Genomic DNA, 19271 nt, shown 5'->3' with positions numbered 1-19271 from the left:
TTGCTCTTGTATGATGGGTGATTTTTTATTTTATCATGGATATTTTGCATAGTATGTTAGGAGACTCTGCATCCTATATAAATGTTTTATGTTAGCAGGCAGTCACCCTGTTTAGGTTTAACATGCAGGTCCTGGACTACTTTTGTGGGCTGTGGCTTCAATGGCAATTTAGTTTTCTTTGTGGTCTTTATGGTACTATTTTACTCTTCTTGGTCTATCTGGTGCTGATGGAATTCCCATTTGTTTCTGATGTTGCTGCCTGAGGGGTGGAGAGAATCCCCCAGGCCAGGCTACCTGGTGAACCTAGGTTAAGAGGAAAATAGTCACTGTCCTGCAAGGAGGATGAGCATATCCCAAGCTGGGCCACTTGTTTTGCTAGGATAACCCTTGCGGGTACCACATAGTTACCTGATGTCTCTTAATAGTAGAGAGGAATCTGAAGCCTAGCAGAGAAAGAGAATGATTCCTTTTACTGCTTATTATTAGCAGGATTCCCAGTCAATCCTCTTTGCTGGTGCTGTTGGAATCACATGATGTTGTCAGAGGGACATCTGTTCCTTCTGGGAGAGGGTTAAACTTTCCTTGGCTGCTTTCTGTTGTTAGGTTTGGGGTCAGGAAATGCCAGGTCCATGTCACCATTTTTTCATGGGTTGGAGGATGCATGATGTCCTGCTGTTGTGCTATTTTCCTCCAATTCTATGATCCCTAGCCAGCTCACCTCTTCTTTCCACTTATAAAGTTCTCCTTTGGTTGTGTCTTATGTTATTTCCAGAATTTATAATTGTACTTTAGGGGAAGTACTTCTGGACCAGAAGACCCTGTAAAACATTTTTTAAAAGTCATTATTACCTGTCATAAAGATGAGTAATGTATTACTTCTGCCCTTAGGGAATAATAGGCTAGTCAGAGAGATGAGACAAGAATATAAATATAACAGCAGCATTTATTATGTTTCAGTTTACAGTTAACAAACATTAAGTTAATAAATGTTTAACATTTTATAACAACCTCTGAGGGAGGTACTAATATGTTGCCATTTTAAATATGCACAAGAAAACTTAAGCAACTTGCTCAATGTGACACAGCTAGTAGGTAGCAAAGTCAGGACTGGGACCTAAGCAGTCCGGCTTAAAAGCTACTACTCTTACCACTATACTAAGTTGGTTAACAACACAGAAAGGCAAATGAATAGGGTTCAGAACACCAAATGAACCTCCTATGATGTGGAAAACAGGAGGAGGTGGCATTTAGGAAGTGTAATGAAGGATAAGTAGGATTTCAATGGGTGAAGGTGGTGGAAGTCTAGTTAGAGGGAAGAGCATGTATAAAGGTCCTGTGGTGGTAACAGTGGGGGCCTATTGAGGAATCAGCTAAAGCATCTAGTATATAGAGTGGTGAGAGTTAGGACTACAAATGTTTGGAGCTGTAAGATAGAAGGTTTTGAATGCCAGGTTGAGGAAGTCAGTATTAATTTCACAGGCAATAGTGACTTCACAAGAGGCATGGCCTGAACAGTTGGGTGATTTTAAAGAACATTCTGGTGGCAGCAGCTGAGAGTAGATGCATGGAGCTCAGTGGAGACTAGGGTTGAAGGCCTGACCTAGGACCATGGCAGCTGAGATGGAGAAGAGGTGATGGATTCAAGAAATATTTAAGGGGTAGAGTCAACAGAATTTAGCGAACAATTAGATATGGCAACTGAGCATAAGAAAGGAGTCAATGATGACTCTTTTTAGGAGTCTGACTGGCTGGTAATGCCATTAAGTGAAATGTTGAATTCTTCTGGCTTCAGGAAATGGAAAAAAGCAGTATAGCGTCCCCAGTATATCTGTATTTTGAGATGTGGACATTATTATTCTGTTGACAGGCAAATTTCTTTTCTCAAGGCAAACTTCCTTTCACCTTTCCTCATAGATCCTATTTCCAACTGTTATAATAACTTTCCTTTGCTCTCCTCTGGACATACTCTAATTTCTTGCACTCTTAGGATGCAAGACACAGGCAGACTGGTGAGGGTGGGGGTGAAGAGAAAGAGTGAGTGAAAGAGTAAGTGTGTGTTTGGGACAATGAGGCTACGGAATAAGGATATGACCTGAATTCTAACCTTAACTTAGAGAAGGCAATGAGGTAAAAGGCCTGTGGTTATCTTACCCAATCAGTACTGTTGTTTTCATGTCAGAGCCTTGTCCATTTTGACAAGGAATCAGAGGAAAATAAAATGGTAATGGAGCCTTCAGTGTTAAGACAAGGAACTAGGAGTCCCGGGGCCTAACTCCAGCTCAGCCTTAGGTCATCTGAGGGGACTTGAGAAATCCTTTTCCATTCCAGGTACTCCCCTCTGCTAAAGATGACATTCTATTAGGTTGAACTACATGAAATTGCCAGTACTCACCTAGTTTTGACTGGCACAAACAGCAATATCACATGGTTCAACTTAGTACTTTCCTCTATTGTAATCATATGCCTGCTTGCCTTACCACTTTCCCACAGCATGTATGCATGTGCAGTCACAGACATACACACACAGAAATACACACATACACACAATCACTAAATTGGAAGCTCCTTTATGATTGAAACAGTTCTAGATCTCTGAAAAAAAAGTTCCGTATTTGTAGTGTTTGCCAATTTCCATGGTGGTAATTACTCTCACCACTGCCAATTTCATCTACCAATGTGATATCATTGAATGTGGAGTTGGAAAGAGATGTGCACAATCGGTTCTTGAGAGCTGGTACAAGCTGGCTGTAATACACCACTGCTCTCTACATCCATTTATAACACTTAGCACAAGACCTCAGACTTAGTATGAGGGCAGTAATTGTCAGTTTGAAGATGCAGCCTCCTCCAGAAGAATCCAAGCTGCACAGATAATGCCAGTAATAATGACAACAAGGGGCTTCCCTGGTGGCACAGTGGTTGAGAGTCCACCTGCCAATGCAGGGGACACGGGTTCGTGCCCCGGTCTGGGAAGATCCCACATGCCGCGGAGCGGCTGGGCCTGTGAGCCATGGCCGCTGAGCCTGCGCGTCCGGAGCCTGTGCTCTGTACGGGAGAGGCCACAACAGTGAGAGGCCCGCGTACCGCAAAAAAATAAAAATAAAAAAAATAATAATGACAACCATTTGGCACCTTGCTTTACAGTTTTCCAAATAACTTGTATATCCATTTCAGGAGGAAGACAGGAGGGAGACAGGACAGGAATTCATATTCTTACCTGATGGATGAGGAAGTTGGGGATAAACTGAGATTGAGGAGTTGGGAGAATCAAGAAAGTGAATTCCTTTAGTTACAGCAATTTTTCAAAATAAAAAAAAGAAAACATACCCCCCCACATACACGTCAAAAATAAGATTTTAAAGTCACTGTATCCAATGACTGGGTTGTTACAATGTAGGATGTGGCTACTGGCTTTTCATAGGGCCCTGGCTTTGTGAGAGAGATGAGCTCATAGAGGGCAGACAACCAGTGCCAAAGCATTTGAGTACTACTATCACCTTGCATTTCTGTAGCCTTTTACAATTTTTTATAAAGTACTTTCACATTTAGTGTCTACTGCATTTTCCAGTAGGAGAATGAAGGTGGTCTCTGCTGAAGTACAGGATTGGTGGGAGGGAGGCTGAGTAGGCATTAATGGCCCCATTTAGCAGGTGAGAAAACATGCTCAAGGCTGATGACAGACCTATTCAGAATCTCAAGGACTTGCCTGTTACACACTCTGGCTGCTCCCAGCACAGGGCTGCCTCAAGACATTTTTTCAGCTTCCAGGTGAGTAGAGTCCTTCTTCAGACTGGCCTACCACTAAGCCCAGCCCCAGAAGTGGCATTATAAATACCCTACAAGTACTTGGCTTTAAGGCCTGAAGGCAGCCCTCAAGGTAGGGACCCTGAGGAAAGCATTTTGGTTAGTCCTCTGTTTGCACCCTGTATGTAGATACAGCTCACATGCTTACACAAACAGTTGTTGGGAACTCATAAAAGCCCAGCCTTGACACCAAGCACCAGCCACTGTTATCTTCTTCACACTCACCTGTTTGGTCCTCCTGTTCCTCACTTTCTTCCTCCCTTTGTACCTGGGCTTCTCATGCCTACTTTAAGCTCCTTACTTAGATGATGATTTTAATCCTGATTATACAGCTCAGACCTTAGCATGCTCTTCCAGGTACAGCCCACTACAGCTTTCAGGCACCTCCAATTTCTGATAAAAGAAGTCAAACTTGTCATGCATTCTCCTTGAAGTCTCCAATCCTACCTTCCCTTGGGGTAGGACATGGGACCTTGATCCTAGATACTGACAGCCCTGGCTTTTCTGGGAGCCCCAAGTCCAGCCATCAACAGGCACTCACAGAACTCAATGGGAGAAACATGATAGGCCCATACTCTCACTTCCCCAGCAGCTTAGGCCTTCACAGAGGGTGACCAGGTTGACTAGATTCTCTCTCACTACAGGTCCACACCTACCAAGGATCCAAAGTGAGGCTGTCTATGTGCCAAGGATACAAGCCACAATGACAACTGAGATTGACCATCATCTGGGTAGGGCTCACATGGGCCAGGCACTGTACAGAGAAGCTTTATACACACCATCACTAATCCCCACAAGATACAGATTATTTCTTCCATTTTACAGATGAAGATGTTGAGGCTTAGAGAAGGTCTCACTTATCCAAGCTCACATAGCTGGAAGGTCGTGGAGCCAAGAAGAGTATCCAGGTCTGTTTGACTCCAAAACTCATACCACTTAGCTTCTTGTAGGTGTCCAGGAGTAATGAAAATGGACCCAGGTGAATTTGTCTAAAGAGTCTTGTTCTGGGACCCAAACTTGAAGAGGGCCACTAATACTGGAGTGCGTCCAGGAGGGATTGAGAAGGCTGGGGAAGGGGCTTAGACCAAGGACATATGAGGAAAGGTTGGAAGGACCTAGGGCTGTTTAGCCTGGAAAAGAGACAACTCCAGGTAACATGAATCAGGTCATGTCATTCTCTGCTCCCATCTAACTAAGGACAAGAGTCAAAGACTTTACAATGGTCTTCCCACCTCCCCTACTCCAACATTATCTCTGTGACCTCATTTCGTATTACTGCCCCCTTCACTCACTCCAATTCAGGCACACTGGACTCCTGGTTGCTCCTGGTATTTATTATCTGCTCTCACCTCAAGGTTTTAGTTCTTCTCTCAAATGTCACCTGCTCAGTGAGTCCTCTCTTGACCACTCTATTTTATTTATTTAATTTTTTTAACATCTTTATTGGAGTATAATTGCTTCACAATGGTGTGTTAGTTTCTGCTTTATAAAAAAGTGAATCAGCCATACATATACATACGTTCCCATATCTACTCTATCCTGCGTCTCCCTCCCTCCCACCCTCCCTATCCTACGCCCCCAGGCGGTCACAAAGCACCGAGCTGATCTCCCCGCGCCACGTGGCTGCCTCCCACCAGTTATCCACCTCACGCCCAGTAGTGTATATACGTCCATGCCACTCTCCCACCCTGTCACAGCTTACCCCTCCCCCCCATATCCTCAAGTCCATTCTCTAGTAGGTCTGTGTCTTTTTTCCCATCTTACCCCTAGGTTCTTCATGACCTTTTTTTTTTCTTAGATTCCATATATATGTGTTAGCATATGGTATTTGTTTTTCTCTTTCTGACTTACTTCACTCTGTATGACAGACTCTAGGTCCATCCACCTCACTACAAATAACTCAGTTTCGTTTCTTTTTATGGCTGAGTAATATTCCATTGTATATATGTGCCACATCTTTATCCATTCATCCGATGATGGACACTTAGGTTGCTTCCATCTCCTGGCTATTGTAAATAGAGCTGCAATGAACATTTTGGTACATGACTCCTTTTGAATTATGGTTTTCTCAGGGTATATGCCCAGTAGTGGGAATGGGAGAAAATATTTGCAAATGAAGCAACTGACAAAGGATTAATCTCCAAAATTTACAAGCAGCACATGCAGCTCAGTAACAAAAAAAACAAACAACCCAATCCAAAAATGGGCAGAAGACCTAAATAGACATTTCTCCAAAGAAGATATACAGATTGCCAACAAACACATGAAAGAATGCTCAACATCATTAGAGAAATGCAAATCAAAGCTACAATGAGATATCATCTCACACCAGTCAGAATGGCCATCATCAAAAAATCTAGAAACAATAAATGCTGGAGAGGGTGTGGAGAAAAGGGAACACTCTTGCACTGCTGGTGGGAATGTAAATTGATACAGCCACTATGGAGAACAGTATGGAGGTTCCTTTAAAAACTACAAATAGAACTACCATACGACCACTCTATTTTAAATTGCAACCTCCTATCTTTCCTTTATTTTTCTCCATTGTACCTATCACCATCTGACATACTATAACTTTTGTTTATTTATTTTGTTTTATTCTCTGCCCACCTGTGGAAATAAGTAAGCCCCAAAAGGACAGGGATTTTATTTTTATCTTGCTTATTCACTGTCACACCCTCAGAACCTAGAACAGAACCTGGCATATAATAGGTACTCAATATTTGTTGAACCAAAGAACACCATCTGTGACTTCCGATCTGGAAGGACTGTTACAGGGCAAAGAGAGTAGATAGCAAACGGGATCTGTGTGGCTCCCAGGGACTAAGCTAGGCCTATTCCAGCTCAATATATGTAGGGACATCTTAGGTATTAAAATTGCCCCAGGATTCTATGTTAGGGGATATGAGCAGGAACAAGACAGATGTTGTAGGAGAAATTTAAGCATCAAAAAGGAAAGGACCACAGCCTGAGATTCTGTGTTCTCCAACCCCTCATTTAAGGATGTAGAAACTGAGGCTCTGAGCAATCAAGTTTCTATCAGTTGCAGGCGAACTAAAGGGACTAAAATCTTGGTGTTCTAAATTCTAGGACAGTGGAATAATTTTTTTCTTCAATAAGGCAGTATTTTGTGGCAGGGTACTTTCTGGAAATATTTGTGTTTGTTTGTGTGTTGTCCCTCTATGTCCCCACTCCCCATTCTCCTGCTCCATGGAGGTAATCAGGCCTTTGAAAGACCTCTTGCAAGATGGATTTCACAGTATAGAAAGCCAAAGCAGACTGAAGTCACCGAATCTATCATTCTTTTATAAAAGTATGACAATCCCATTGAAGATATATAGTCATAAAGGAGAAGGAAAAGCCCAGAGAGAGAAAAAAATAAAAGAACAGAGATCCCTACCACTCCCAGCCCCACCTGGAAAGGGAGAGCTCCTGAGTCTGGGGCAGTAGAGAAACACAAGCACTGCTTAGGGCAGTGCCTCAAAGATGGGGAGGAGATGGCTCTAAGGTACCCAGAAGGAGGCAGGACCTAGGATCTCAGAGCTCTCACCTTCCCTTCCCTCACTGCTGGCATGGAAAATGAGGGTATCAGTGGTGACTGGAATAGATTAGAGATTAGTTGTCCTTGCCTTAATTTCTGGGTAATCGAAGTACCCCTTGGATTCCAGTGCCACCCTTGAGTGGGTCCCCAGTCATGACAAACATGGAATTTTCTGCTTCCCTGCTAGGATGGGAGGTTTGGAGTCAGAATTCAGTTACTTTAAATAAAACAAACAAGGACTATTTCTTGCCCACAAGAAATTGTGGGAAACCTCATGAGGTTCTTGATGGGCTGGGAGAACCACTTAGAAAATATGCTCAGGCATCCAGGAGGAAGTGGAAAAGCAGGAGAGAAACTGAAGGAGCAGCCTTCAAGAGCCCATCAGACAGCAATTATTCTTCCAGAGAATGAGACTTTCCCACTGTGACTATTAAGTGATTTGCAATTAAGTAACTCTTCATGAGGCAATGCTCCAATTGATGGTGAAGGTCTGAGTGGACAGAGGTCAGTTCTCCAGGCTCATGTCTATTGATTCACTCTGCTATTCATCATTTTTCCCAGGCTGCTTATTAGCAGGTTTAAGTGGGAGGAGGGTTGGGCCCACCTGGCTGGGAACAATTCCCAGAGATCCAAGGCTTCAGGTGGGAGTGGGGGAAAGGGGTTGCTCCCTGGGCTCACAAGGGCCTCTGACCTGGGCTTGGAGCTGGGAAGTTAGGCTGGGCTCAGTGGGATAAGGAAGCAGCCAGAGGTCCCTTTTAGCTTTAGGATGCTCTGACTTTGGGCCTGCTGCTGGGAACATTGCTGGGATTCACCCCTAGCACCCATAATGTACATTGTAACAGCAGCTTCACTACAACAGAAATAGCAGGAGATTTGAAGTCTATTTATCTGGTTGTGTGAACTTTGACAAGGGTCTTAACGTTTCTGAGGTCCTGTTTTCTTATCTGAAAATGCAGATAACAACAATGTTGACCTCATACAGTTAAGGTAAGGATTACACAAGATAATGTAAAGTGTCTATGGCCTGGCACACATCAATGATATTATTATGTGTTTGGAAAATTATTATTGTTAATCTTTCTCTTCCACCACATCTTCCACCCCAGCCTGCCCATCCTCTTTCCAACCCTGATTTGCAGTCAATGTTCTAGATCACCATGAGCAAGTCATTTCACTTCTCTATGCCTCCATTTCCTTACCTGTAAACTGGGTATAAAATAATCTGTTCTGCCCACCTGCTTCAGGGGCCTTTTAGAAGAAAATGGAGATAGAAGGAATTTGCAGACTAGAAAGTGCTACCACAGGTCACTTGCTCCTATTGGCTAGGTTTGGCTCCTGAAAGTCATGCAGGCCAAAGTCTAGGAATTATCCAGAAGAGGAACACAGTCAGTAGGGCCCAGAGCCCAGTCAGGGTGGGGGCAGTGGGGAGCTAGCAGCTTGCCCACAGCATCCTCCAAAAGTCTTGCACAAAGTTCTCTTCTCTGCAGGGTTTCCATCTGCTCTAAACAGAAACTGAGAACAAAGGAAGCCCATTTGCTAGGCACAACCCCAGCCCTCAAGCAGACCAGAAAATAGCACTAGAGCTGACTGAGCCAGTTTTCTTGATGATCTAAGGAAGATCTTAGGAGGTTCCCTCCACCAATGGCCCTCTCTAGTATTGCAAAGGACTCCCCAGGAGGTCACAGTGAAGGTAGCTATCAGTCACAGCAGAACAGGAAGAGGTGCAACACATCAGTCATGTCGGGTACCACAAAAAGAACTCCCCCCAAGGCCAACTGAGTTAGAATCAGTGTGGGAAGTGCTGGACTTATGTAGTTGACAAAGTTCCATTGGTCACTCTGAGGTAGCCCAATCTTCTGTCTTGCATACGGAAACTAGTCTAGTCAAATCTATGCCCATGCCACCCGCATATTATTGTTGGGGAAACTGAGACTCAGAAGGAGAAGGGATTTGCCCAAGTCCTCATAGATTAATGAGGGGCAAAGATTAGGGCAGAAGGCCCAGCCTCCCTGACTCCATGACTCCCGTGAATTTCCAATGGATGTAATAAGGCCTTCCCAGAAACTCTTGCTCCAAAAGCTCCCTGAGCAGCTACAACACTCTTCTTCCTTTCATGAGCAGCCCAGGGCGGACAATTCCATTTCTATACATTATCAACTTCCCTCCCAGGATGTTCTCTTTTCTCTCTTGGAATTTGCTTCTATTTTGGCTTTGCTTGATTCACGAGGTCCTGAGGGCCATCAAGCTTATTATCTAGTCTGAAAAGGGGCCCCAGGGAGCCTAGCAACACTATCCACTGCACATTCAAGCAGCTGCTATTTCAGGCCTTCTGGCTTGTACATGGCAATTGGGCAGAACTCAAGGAAGCCCATCAACAGGTGCCAGATGCCCTTGCTTACCAGGAGCCAGTGGTAAGAGTTTGGATTAGAGAAACCTGAGCCATTAGCACAATCACCTTCTCCTGTTTGATGGCACAGGTAGGCCTTTATGTGGGTAATAGAAAAGGGAAGGTGATTACTGCCTAGGCTTGGACAGGCCTGGATATCACGATATGACACAGGTGACTGAGTTGTTGCTGTGACATCTGTTGACCCAGGTGACATCTGTTGCTGGTGCCAACAGATGAGCTGCCTTGCAATAAGGGGCAGAAGCCACATGCTCCCCAATCATTCCCACAGCTGAATAGGTGGGGCAGTCAGCTGCCTGGCCAGCATCTCTGCCCACAGGCCTGGGTAAAGGATGCTATTCCTTTCAGGTTGGTCTGAGAGTCCCACCATTAGATGCATCCTTTTGCTGGAGCCATCAGTAGGAGGTCCACACCTCTGCCTCCTGGCTGGTGGGGAAGCCAGCACACTTACATGAACTGAGGCTAATTTCAGAAGTGCTAGCCAGCCCCCAGGCAGGTCTCAGGGCATGCATGGTGTGATAGAGAGCAACACATCATCAGACTGAGATGCAGGGAATGGCTTGGATGAACTGAAGTTTCCTCTACTTTCAGTTTCAGCTCTGGCTTCTGTTCCCCCTACTTGTTGACTCCCACACACCCCCTTGCTTTTTTTCATTTCCCTTCAAGGGCAAACCCAACAACCATGGGTCACAGGCATGTTGCTGTGGAACAAACCACAAGAATGCACTTTAGTGACTGGGGGTCCCTCTTGAACCCAGTTTATTAGCATTCAGCAAAAGAAATATTTGTTACAAACAGGCAGTGCATCAAGATATCCAGATGTCAATGAGAACTAGGATTGGAGAGATCACAATCCAGGCAATTCCATGATGTCTCAGGGATAGGGAAGGGGAAGTTAGGGCACATCCAGGGGCCATGCTCCCCTTTTTGCACTGGGAGAGAAAGAACTCTTACACCTGGGGTGAGGATGTACTGCAGTTTCTAATTTCTTCCCTTTGTCCCCCAGCCGTTTTATTTAACATGACCTAAATATACATTCCTGGTTTCTTCCCCCCCCCCCACCCCATATACATCAGGGAAAATAAGCACCAATAGTAACAAGAATAATAATTAAAGCCCTGCCTCTCAGTAGGCCCAACCCTCACACATATACACACCATGTGGATTTTCTTCTTTGGAGTGACTATAGGATGGAAAAGTAGGGATCAGGCCAGCAAGCCATCACCCTAACAGTCACTATTCCCCAAAGTCCCATCCATGTGTGAGCTGGAGCAGGGCAGGGGAGTAAGAATGGCGGCAGAGGAAGAGATTCCCCCAAAGCAGCAAGAGGGGTCAAGGAATTCCCCAACGTCTCTTCTGGGTGAATATCACAATCAACTGAGCTCCTGGAAAGTCCCATGTAAGGGTTTCCTCAATGAGATGGTCAATTCCTGATGATTCAAGCATCACTTCCATCCATCTCCCCCAGCTTCTTGGGGAGAGGGGGAATAGTTGAAACCCCCTGCCCTCCTCACTGGGCGGAGAATGTCCCCAAAATGCTCCTTTGGAGAAACTCAACACGACAAATAGCAAAACGTGGGCACTCTGGTTTCAAAACTAGAGCACAAAACATAAAGAGGAAAGAGAGACAGAAGGTCTATACACGGGTAAGGGCAAGGTCTGAAAGAAAAAAATAAACCATAAACAACAAACTGTCTACCAGGTTCCACATGCCTGAGTCACCTGGCATTTGTCTTAGTACCTGGGCATCTTCTGCTGTCCCTATCATGGAGGGAGGGTATGGACAGTACGATACATCAGGGATGGGGAGAGGGGAAAGAGCGAGAGTCCTGGGCAATTGAGATGCCAGCCCTCTGCACAAGCAGCAATTTTTGTGTCATCTTCGTTTTGTCTAAAACTGTAAACAGCACCGCTTAAAAATAAAATATATCAGAAAAGAACAATTGATAAACATTGTTTTCCATGAATATAAAATGCAAACAATACAAAAATAGATAATTGACTTTTGATATATATATATATATATATATATTAAAAACAACTTGGATGCAACATACACATGGGTAAACTTGAAGTCTCCCTGCTAACCCCCCTATGCCTCCCTCTAGCTATTGGGCCCAGGGGCCGAGGGTAGGTGGGGTGGTAGCACTGGCAAGGGTGGGAAAGTCACTGGCAGCAGGATGAGGGGAATGCACCCTGGGTGTGGGAAGCTACTTCCCTCCTTGGTACAGTACTGAGGGAGAAAGACTGGTTTTGACCAAAGCCTTTGGCCCAGGAGGCTCATGGACTGGTGCCCAAGCTGAGTCCAGACGATTGGGGCAGGCCCTAACTGAGCCCCAAGGCAGGACTTCCTTGAAGGTGTTAAAGCACTAAGAAACTGACAGCCCTGGGAGAGACCTTCTAGGTGGCCTTCTCTATCCAGTCACTGGTCCCCTGAAGACCAGTCTCATTTGAGAATTCTCAGGATCAGAGCTGACACTACATAAGCCTGCTTGCTGGGTAGCAAGATAAGAGCAGTCACCTTCTCTCAAGTCATATCTTCCCTTGAAGTCATATCCAAAAGCATTATCCCATGACCTTGCAGTGCAGAAATGGTGTTCATTTGTGGACTTTACATCTACACATTTAGTAGTCCGGGACATATTTGGTGTTAGCTAAGCAAACACTGGCATATGCTTGGGGAGAGGCCTGGAGCTTGACTGGCTCTCCCAGTGTCACCCTGTTCTGTCATCATGAGTCCCCAGCCAGTCTTCCTTCCTCTTCTAGGCTGCAGCTGGGATTCAGCCATGAACTGCTTGGATCTAGAGTGAGACTCAGAGGAGCCTGCTTCTGCAGCCATGCACCCTGACTGCCTTACTTTTGCTGGTGAGGATCCTGTCTCTGGGCTGGCCGGGACAGTGAAAGGACTTGCAGGCAACAATGTTCAAACCATGAGCTGATGCTCAGTCCTAAAACTTACTGTGATATGCGACCTTCCAAAGCCCAGCAAAGTATGTCAAGGCTATGACTGCCCCCTGCAGAGGTGGCACCTCTTGCTGCCCTCTTGTTACAGAGGGCAGCTCTCAGCCCTTGGCCAAAGGCTGACAACCTACTTTTTCTCTTCTCAGATAGACTCAGCAGGCTCTGGAGGTTGATGATGGCTCTACTACCTGCTGTGGCTGGCACAGTCCACATATAAACAGCAGCTTAGGCTGCCATGAAGGACAAGCAGAGGCAGAAGAGGCAAGTGGTGGGTTTTCCCCTGTTGTAAAGGCATTTGGTGAGTGTTTCCTGCCTGCCAAACAGCCAGGCCAATTTCAGCCCCACTCTCATAGGTCAGCTTTGGTGAGAGGCCAGAATTTGGGCACTTCTCTCCTGGAATGCTGTGCTAGAGGTGAGGAGGGCCTTCCTCACCCTCTTTGATTCTCCAGCTCCATGACTAATGCATTTCTTCACAATGCAGACAAAGTCAGCCTGGAGAGATGGTCTGGGTCCCTTGAGTGTTGGTGTCAGTGCCATGCAAATTCATGTGGTGCTTCCAGGGGTACAGCTTCTACCATCCAGGTTTGCTCTTGGTGGTGAGGGGCACTGGGCCAACCCCAATCTGAGAAATGGTGACAAAGACCAGCACAGACACATCCCTTGTCCAGGTGGCGGTTTGCCCACAGTCATCTTGACTTGGGGGGCCAACAGCATCTGTTCCTAAGCTAAGTTGCCATATCTTGGGAATAGCAAGAGCCCTGTTTACCACTTCTCTTAACTGGCATGGAGATGGGTGGGGGATAGGGACAGGGTCAGGGGAGCAAGGATCATAATTTGGGTCAACATATCCAGGTAAAAAATGTTCCATAACCATTTCCAATAAAGAAATTTAAAAGGACCCCTCTCATGTTGGTGATTAATGAGGTAGAGCCTAGCAAGATTAGCCTGTTGCGATGTTTTCCTGACAGCAACTCTTCCCCACAAATATTTCCAAGCTAGTTTAACATGAAAACTGTGTGAATGCAGAAGGGAGGGTGCCATTCATTCCATAAAGGGCTGCAATTACCACACAAATCAGTCCTTCAGCTTGGCAGAGTAAGGGCAGGTCACAGTCTTTTCTCTCAAGAAGCACGGTCCTTTGATGATGCTAAGAACTTGGCTAATTGGAAAATGAAAGGTCTTTAGAGAGCCTGGAACAGCAGCCTAAATGCCCTTGGTGTCCTGTCTCTTGGGAATGCTAGCATGGAGCCTCTTTACTGAATCCAGTGAAGGGGTAGGCAAGGCTTAAGGAAGTTTTTGTCTTTAAGGGGGAAGAAATTTTCCCAAAAGAAGCTGAGTTGCCATGAGCTCTGCAATGTATGAAATCCTCTCTCCTGATGGCTGGACAAATGAACCTCCTTTTTCTATCCTCTTGCAACCTGCAAAAACCCCAGCCCCTACAGCCAAACCTAATTTAGGCCGCTTCTCTTCCTGTATATCAATTAAAAGAATGTGTTCCTTGTAATGAGATAATAAAAATTTCCTTTGGAGGAAAAAAGAACCAAAATTCAAAAGCATCTGCAATTCAGGCAGTTACAAGCTTGAAGAAACAAAGAAGGAAAAAATCCTATCATTCCAGAGCTCAAGACTTATGGCAGTGTCTACAATAGAACGCTATTTTGTCTTCTGTTTGCAACGAGATTAATTTGATCACTCCATTAAGGGAATTAACGTTTTTGTCTTCAACCCAAGCTGTAGCAGGCCAGGATAAAAGGCCCTCATCTGGTTATGATGCCAAAGTCCACAGCAATAGGCAGTGAGACACATGCTACTTGATCCTCTCTGAGGACAGCTAGCTGGGGCTAATAGATTATATCATCTGATGTAATGGTGGCAGCTATGCCAAGACCAAAGGAAGTAGGGGTAGGGGGATCTGTACCGTAATTTCACATTGCTAACAGCAAACAAGCTCCCTGTCCCCAAGTGGGAGGCAGTGTAGATGCGGCTGCTCATCAGTGGTTCATCATTCACTGGGTGGAGAAGTTGCGGAGGGTGCTAAGGGTTCAGTCTGTGTCAAGGATGCATGCTATATATATATATAAAATCACTACCTTGGCAACTGGAATAGGCACAAAATTACAGCATCCCAAACCCTGCACGGGTCACAAGAAAAAAACCCAAAAGCGAAAATTGAAGCACAGCAGCAGCAGCAGCAATCTCCCAGGGCAGATGTACTTGAGCTGAATGTGGCCACAGATGGCAGACAAGGGAAGTGGGGAAAAAAAAAGGTGAAAACTCATAGGAGTTTTCCTTGGCCAAAAGGATTTTCAAGTTAAACAGCAACCCCCACCCCCCACCCCTCTGCCCAACCCTGATCCCCATTCACATGCTCAGGCCCCACGCCCCCCACTCCAGAACTGATGATGACTACTCAGCTAGGTTTCCATTCATGGCAGTGGAGGAGTAGCTGGTGGGGAGAGAGGCACCTTGCTCAGCCCTCTCCTTTGACAGGTCAAGGCTGGAAGCCCCATAGTGAATGGGCTGAGGCTCTGGGGGCTCAGGCCAGACCCTGGGCAGCTGAGGGATGCCATGGGTAATGCCTACAGGCTTGGCCTGGGGCAGAGGGCTGGGGCTGAAGCCTCCAGGAATGGAGGAGCAACTGGGTTCATCAACAGGCAGCAGCACATCTCGAGGCCTGGCCCTCGGACTCTGGGAGGCCTTCCGCTGAAGGTTATAACAAGGGCCCATGGGCAGGGGTAGGTGCGAAGGTCGAGCTAGCTGAGACTTGGCTTCCCCAGGTGCCCTTGGCTCTGGCCCTGATACTGACAGCAACATTGACATGGCGACAGGAGATATGCAACAGACTGCCTGTCCATATAGAGACTGGCTGGAAGGCCCACCCAACTGGCTAGGACTTATTCCTGCAGGGCCTGACCCCACTGCGAGAGGACAGGGAGCCCAGGCAGGCCAGTCGTAGGTCCCTGGAGGTTCAGTATAGAGGGACAGGGGACTGTCTCGGCCCCATTCTTCCTCCTCTTCTTCATCTGAATCTTCTTGCTGAGCCTGAAGCTCATCAGACTCCATGTAGCCCTGGCCCAGGTGAGAATTGGAGAGCTCCAGCTCCAGGGTCTCAGCAGTGTCAAGGGAGCGGCTCCTCCTGTTGAGGGCCATGGCAGCAGGTGGAGGACGAGGGTGCATGCCAGGCAGTCCCAAGTATCGAGGGAGACTGCTCACACCCCAGGGTAGGCCTTGGTAGAATCGGCTGTGGTAGCTGTTGAAGGCGCGTTTCTGGTAGTAGCCCAGTTCAAAAGCTTCCAAGGAGGCTGCAAGGTCTTCATCATTGTGGAACTCAGGATTGTCTTCACACTTGCCTTCCCCATCCCGTTCCACATCAGCAATGTCAAAGGTCACCATGGGGGGCAGCTCAGGGAGGTTTTGAGTGAAGGATGAGTCAGAGTCAGAGCTGCAAGACATGCTGGAGAAGAGGTTCCCATTGCTGGTGAACTCCACAAGGGCCTGAGAGAAACTCACAGTGACATTCCCTTCCTTCTCAACCTCCTCTTCCTCTGGCTCCTCAGGGGGTGAATAAGTAGGGTAAGCCCTCCTGGGAGATCCTCCAAAATTTGCTTCTTGCATGTCTGGCTCAAACATAGCATCACTCTGGAAGAGCTGCATCAGGCAAGTACTTTGATCTTTCTTGGAGCAGGTTCCCTCGAAACGCTTCTCCAAAGGACGGAAGTCCCTCCAGTCTGGCTCACTGCTTGCAGTGGCAGGGAAAGCTGAGGTGGTTCCTCTGTGGGAAGTCTGAGAGGCCCCTGATGCCCCTTCCACCAGGCCCATCACTGATGGCCCTAAAGGCCTCATCTGATACTCCATGATGGGCTTCTCCTGCCGGACTTGGACCTCTCGGACTTGAGCCTCTCGAGCACGGACCTCTCGGCCACAGGCCTCCCTGGCATAGGCCTCTCGAGCTCGGGCCTCTCTGACATAAGCTTCCCGGGTGTGGGCCTCTCGAGCATGGGCCTCCCTGGTGTGAGTTTCTTGGGTGTAGGCCTCCCTGGTGTGAGCCTCTCGGGCACATGCCTCGCGGGCCTCTCGCTGCTCCCGCCGAAGCTCCCAATACAGCAACTGTTTCTGGATGGTCACTAGCCGTTCTTCCTCTGTCTCCATTGCCCCAGGTGGCCGAGAGGAAGAAAAGGGCTCAAAGTTCAAGAAGGGGTCAAACATCTCAGAGCTGTGACCATGGAGGTCATAAAGGCAGTCATCCCCAGGTGGGGAGTTCTCAAGACTATCATCTGGCTCATAGAACTCATAGAGGGCATCGCCACTATAGCTGTCTCGGGGCAAGCAATCCCTGTGGACAATCCCCAGGGCCTCACCTGAATCATCCTCAAGTCCAGGTGTGGTGGAGTCATAATAACCCTCATCACTATTGGGGGCAGACTCTTGCTGATCGCTCTGAGGAGTCAAAAGGTCCCCAGGGGCTAGGCCAGGATAAGACCTAACTGGGTCAAGGAGCATGTAACCAAGGTGGCCTGAGGATGTGGTGGGATGGTAGCCTGGATTTAGAATGGGCCTTGGGTACACCTGGGAACTTGTCCACAGATATTCTAAGTCATCGTCTTCTTCCTCCTTGACTTCCTCTTCTTCCTCCTCTAATTCCACCTCCTCTTCCTCTTCTTCCTCGTCATCATCATCAGCCAAGGCCATCTCCTCGCCCCCTCCTTGGTAGGTCACCAGGCAGGAACTTCGTTTGGTCCCATCTCGGTTGGCCCTCTGGCCTCCAGAGGCCATGCTGTCTGTCATACTGTCCATGTCCTGTTCTGCTATTATGTCACCACAACCTGTCAGTGAGTCAAAACTTTTCAGGGATGTGACATCCCCAAAGAGGAGGCTCAGCTGGTCCCCCACAGGGCCATTGGGTGGATTTACCTCTCCTGACACAACCTTCTCCCCTGTTTCTGGGCTATGGGGCTCCTCTGGGCCACTGGCTTCAGGGGCAGGTTTGGGCTGCAGGAGTGCTGAGGCACAGGCCTCCATGGTTTTTTCTGGATCTTTGCAGGCTGTCTGCTCAGTGGCTGCTGGAGAAGTCTCTGGTACTGAAGAAACTTTTGGCCCAGGGACATCTTGGGATTTGGCATTTTCCTTTCTTGGGGCTTGGAGGTTCTCAGTGTGGGACAGAAGGGCTGAGCTCACATGCTCATGAGGCCTGTCTCTGGCCCCCTCAGGCTCCTTGGCTCTTGGATCACTTTGCTCAGCCCCAGAGACCTTGCTCTTCCGGTGACGGCGGATACTGCTGAAAAAACCTTTCAGGCCTTTTTTTGGCTTGGGCACAAAGGGAGCCTTCTCAGCCCTAGCTTTCTCTGTGGCTCCAGCCACAGACGTCTTGCGTCTGGAGTCTGCCTCCAAAGATCCATGGGCACTCTGAGAGCCGGGAAGTCGGCAGGATGACTCAGGCAAAGGTAAGGAGAGGCCATCTCCTTCACTGACAATGTCTTCAGGGCCATGGACTGCTTCACTCAGGCCATCGTGGGTCTTGCTCTTGCTAAGACCCTTCTTAGAGCTGCCTTTCCCAGAACCTTTGCTTCGTCCCCCTCCAAAGAAACTAGGCAGGGTACAGATGCTCTTCTTGCCACCAAAGAGTTTCATGGCAGTTTTCTTCAGCCTACCTGGGCCAGATGAGGGTTGCTCTGATGCTGGCCCTTCTGTCATCTCAGCTGCCTTGCTCTTGGCTCCTTTCTCTGCCCATTGGTCCTGGGTATCCACAGAGACTGCTGTTCCCTTGGCCTGAGCAGCTTCATCCTTTTGGGTCTCCATGATGGTGGGGACAACTCAGGTATGTTCAGCTGAAAAATGCAGCCTTCTGGCTTCTGGGCACTGTTATAACATCATCAGTCAGGAAGCATCACAGTTGGGGCTGAAGATGAGAGAGACAAAGACAGAGAGACAGTACTGGTGAGCAAGCAACCAGGCTGGGTTTGTTTTCACAGGTGTCTGTGGTTTCAGGCTTGAGTGGAACCAGAAAGTAAGAGAAAATGTAGGGAAAACCTTAATGCACTCCATATGCTTGACTTGCTGGGCCAGCCTCCTCTGGGCCCCAAGGCAGCAAAACCCTACACTGAGCAACAGGCAGCCATCACCCCTACCCCACTTGCTGGGTCCACTCACTTCAGGTCACCTTAAGCTCAGGGGAGCACTGGGCAGGGGGAACTGCAGATATGAAAAAGGCCCATGGTACTACTGGTCATGAGAGGGATTATCAAAGGGGGTGGAGTAGAGAGGCAGGAAAGGCAGAAGGGAAGTCAACTCTTATGACACAGAATTTTTGAAAAGCATCTGGCAAAATAGCCTACTAAGTATTCACTGGGTTCTGCAACATCCAGGCCTCAATTTCACATAAGCCAGGGCTCTCACTGACATTTTGCCTTGGGCTGGGTAGAAAAGTAGACCTGAAGTTTCACCTTCTTCCCCAGGCTCCCTAAATTGCCTGTAGGACCATGCTCATACCTGCAAAAGCTCAGAGTAGAAGCCTTGCATACCCACATTCCAGAGCTGCAATCCAGGATCAGCTAAGATGGC

At 47.4% G+C, this 19271-nt stretch overlaps 1 protein-coding gene across 3 annotated transcripts in view; it reads right to left on the bottom strand.

Annotated features, from left to right (window-relative positions):
- Positions 1-403: 403 nt before the first annotated feature.
- The window catches only part of AMER1 (APC membrane recruitment protein 1), a 30971-nt gene continuing 12103 nt past the window's right edge, over positions 404-19271 (bottom strand). For 2 of the 3 annotated variants that reach the window (XM_060002714.1, XM_060002713.1), the window contains exon 2: positions 15120-18609. In XM_060002714.1, the coding sequence (XP_059858697.1) occupies positions 15120-18509 (3390 nt within the window). In that variant the 5' untranslated portion in view covers positions 18510-18609. Of the gene's footprint in view, positions 819-15119; positions 18610-19271 lie in introns of those variants that run through there. The other variant, XR_009518035.1, reaches the window with a different exon arrangement.

Source organism: Delphinus delphis, chromosome X (genome assembly GCF_949987515.2).
Source record: "Delphinus delphis chromosome X, mDelDel1.2, whole genome shotgun sequence".
In the NCBI taxonomy this organism is placed as follows: Eukaryota; Metazoa; Chordata; class Mammalia; order Artiodactyla; family Delphinidae; genus Delphinus; species Delphinus delphis.
Note: the sequence above shows the minus strand (reverse complement) of the source record. Positions and strands in the feature narration are given on the sequence as shown.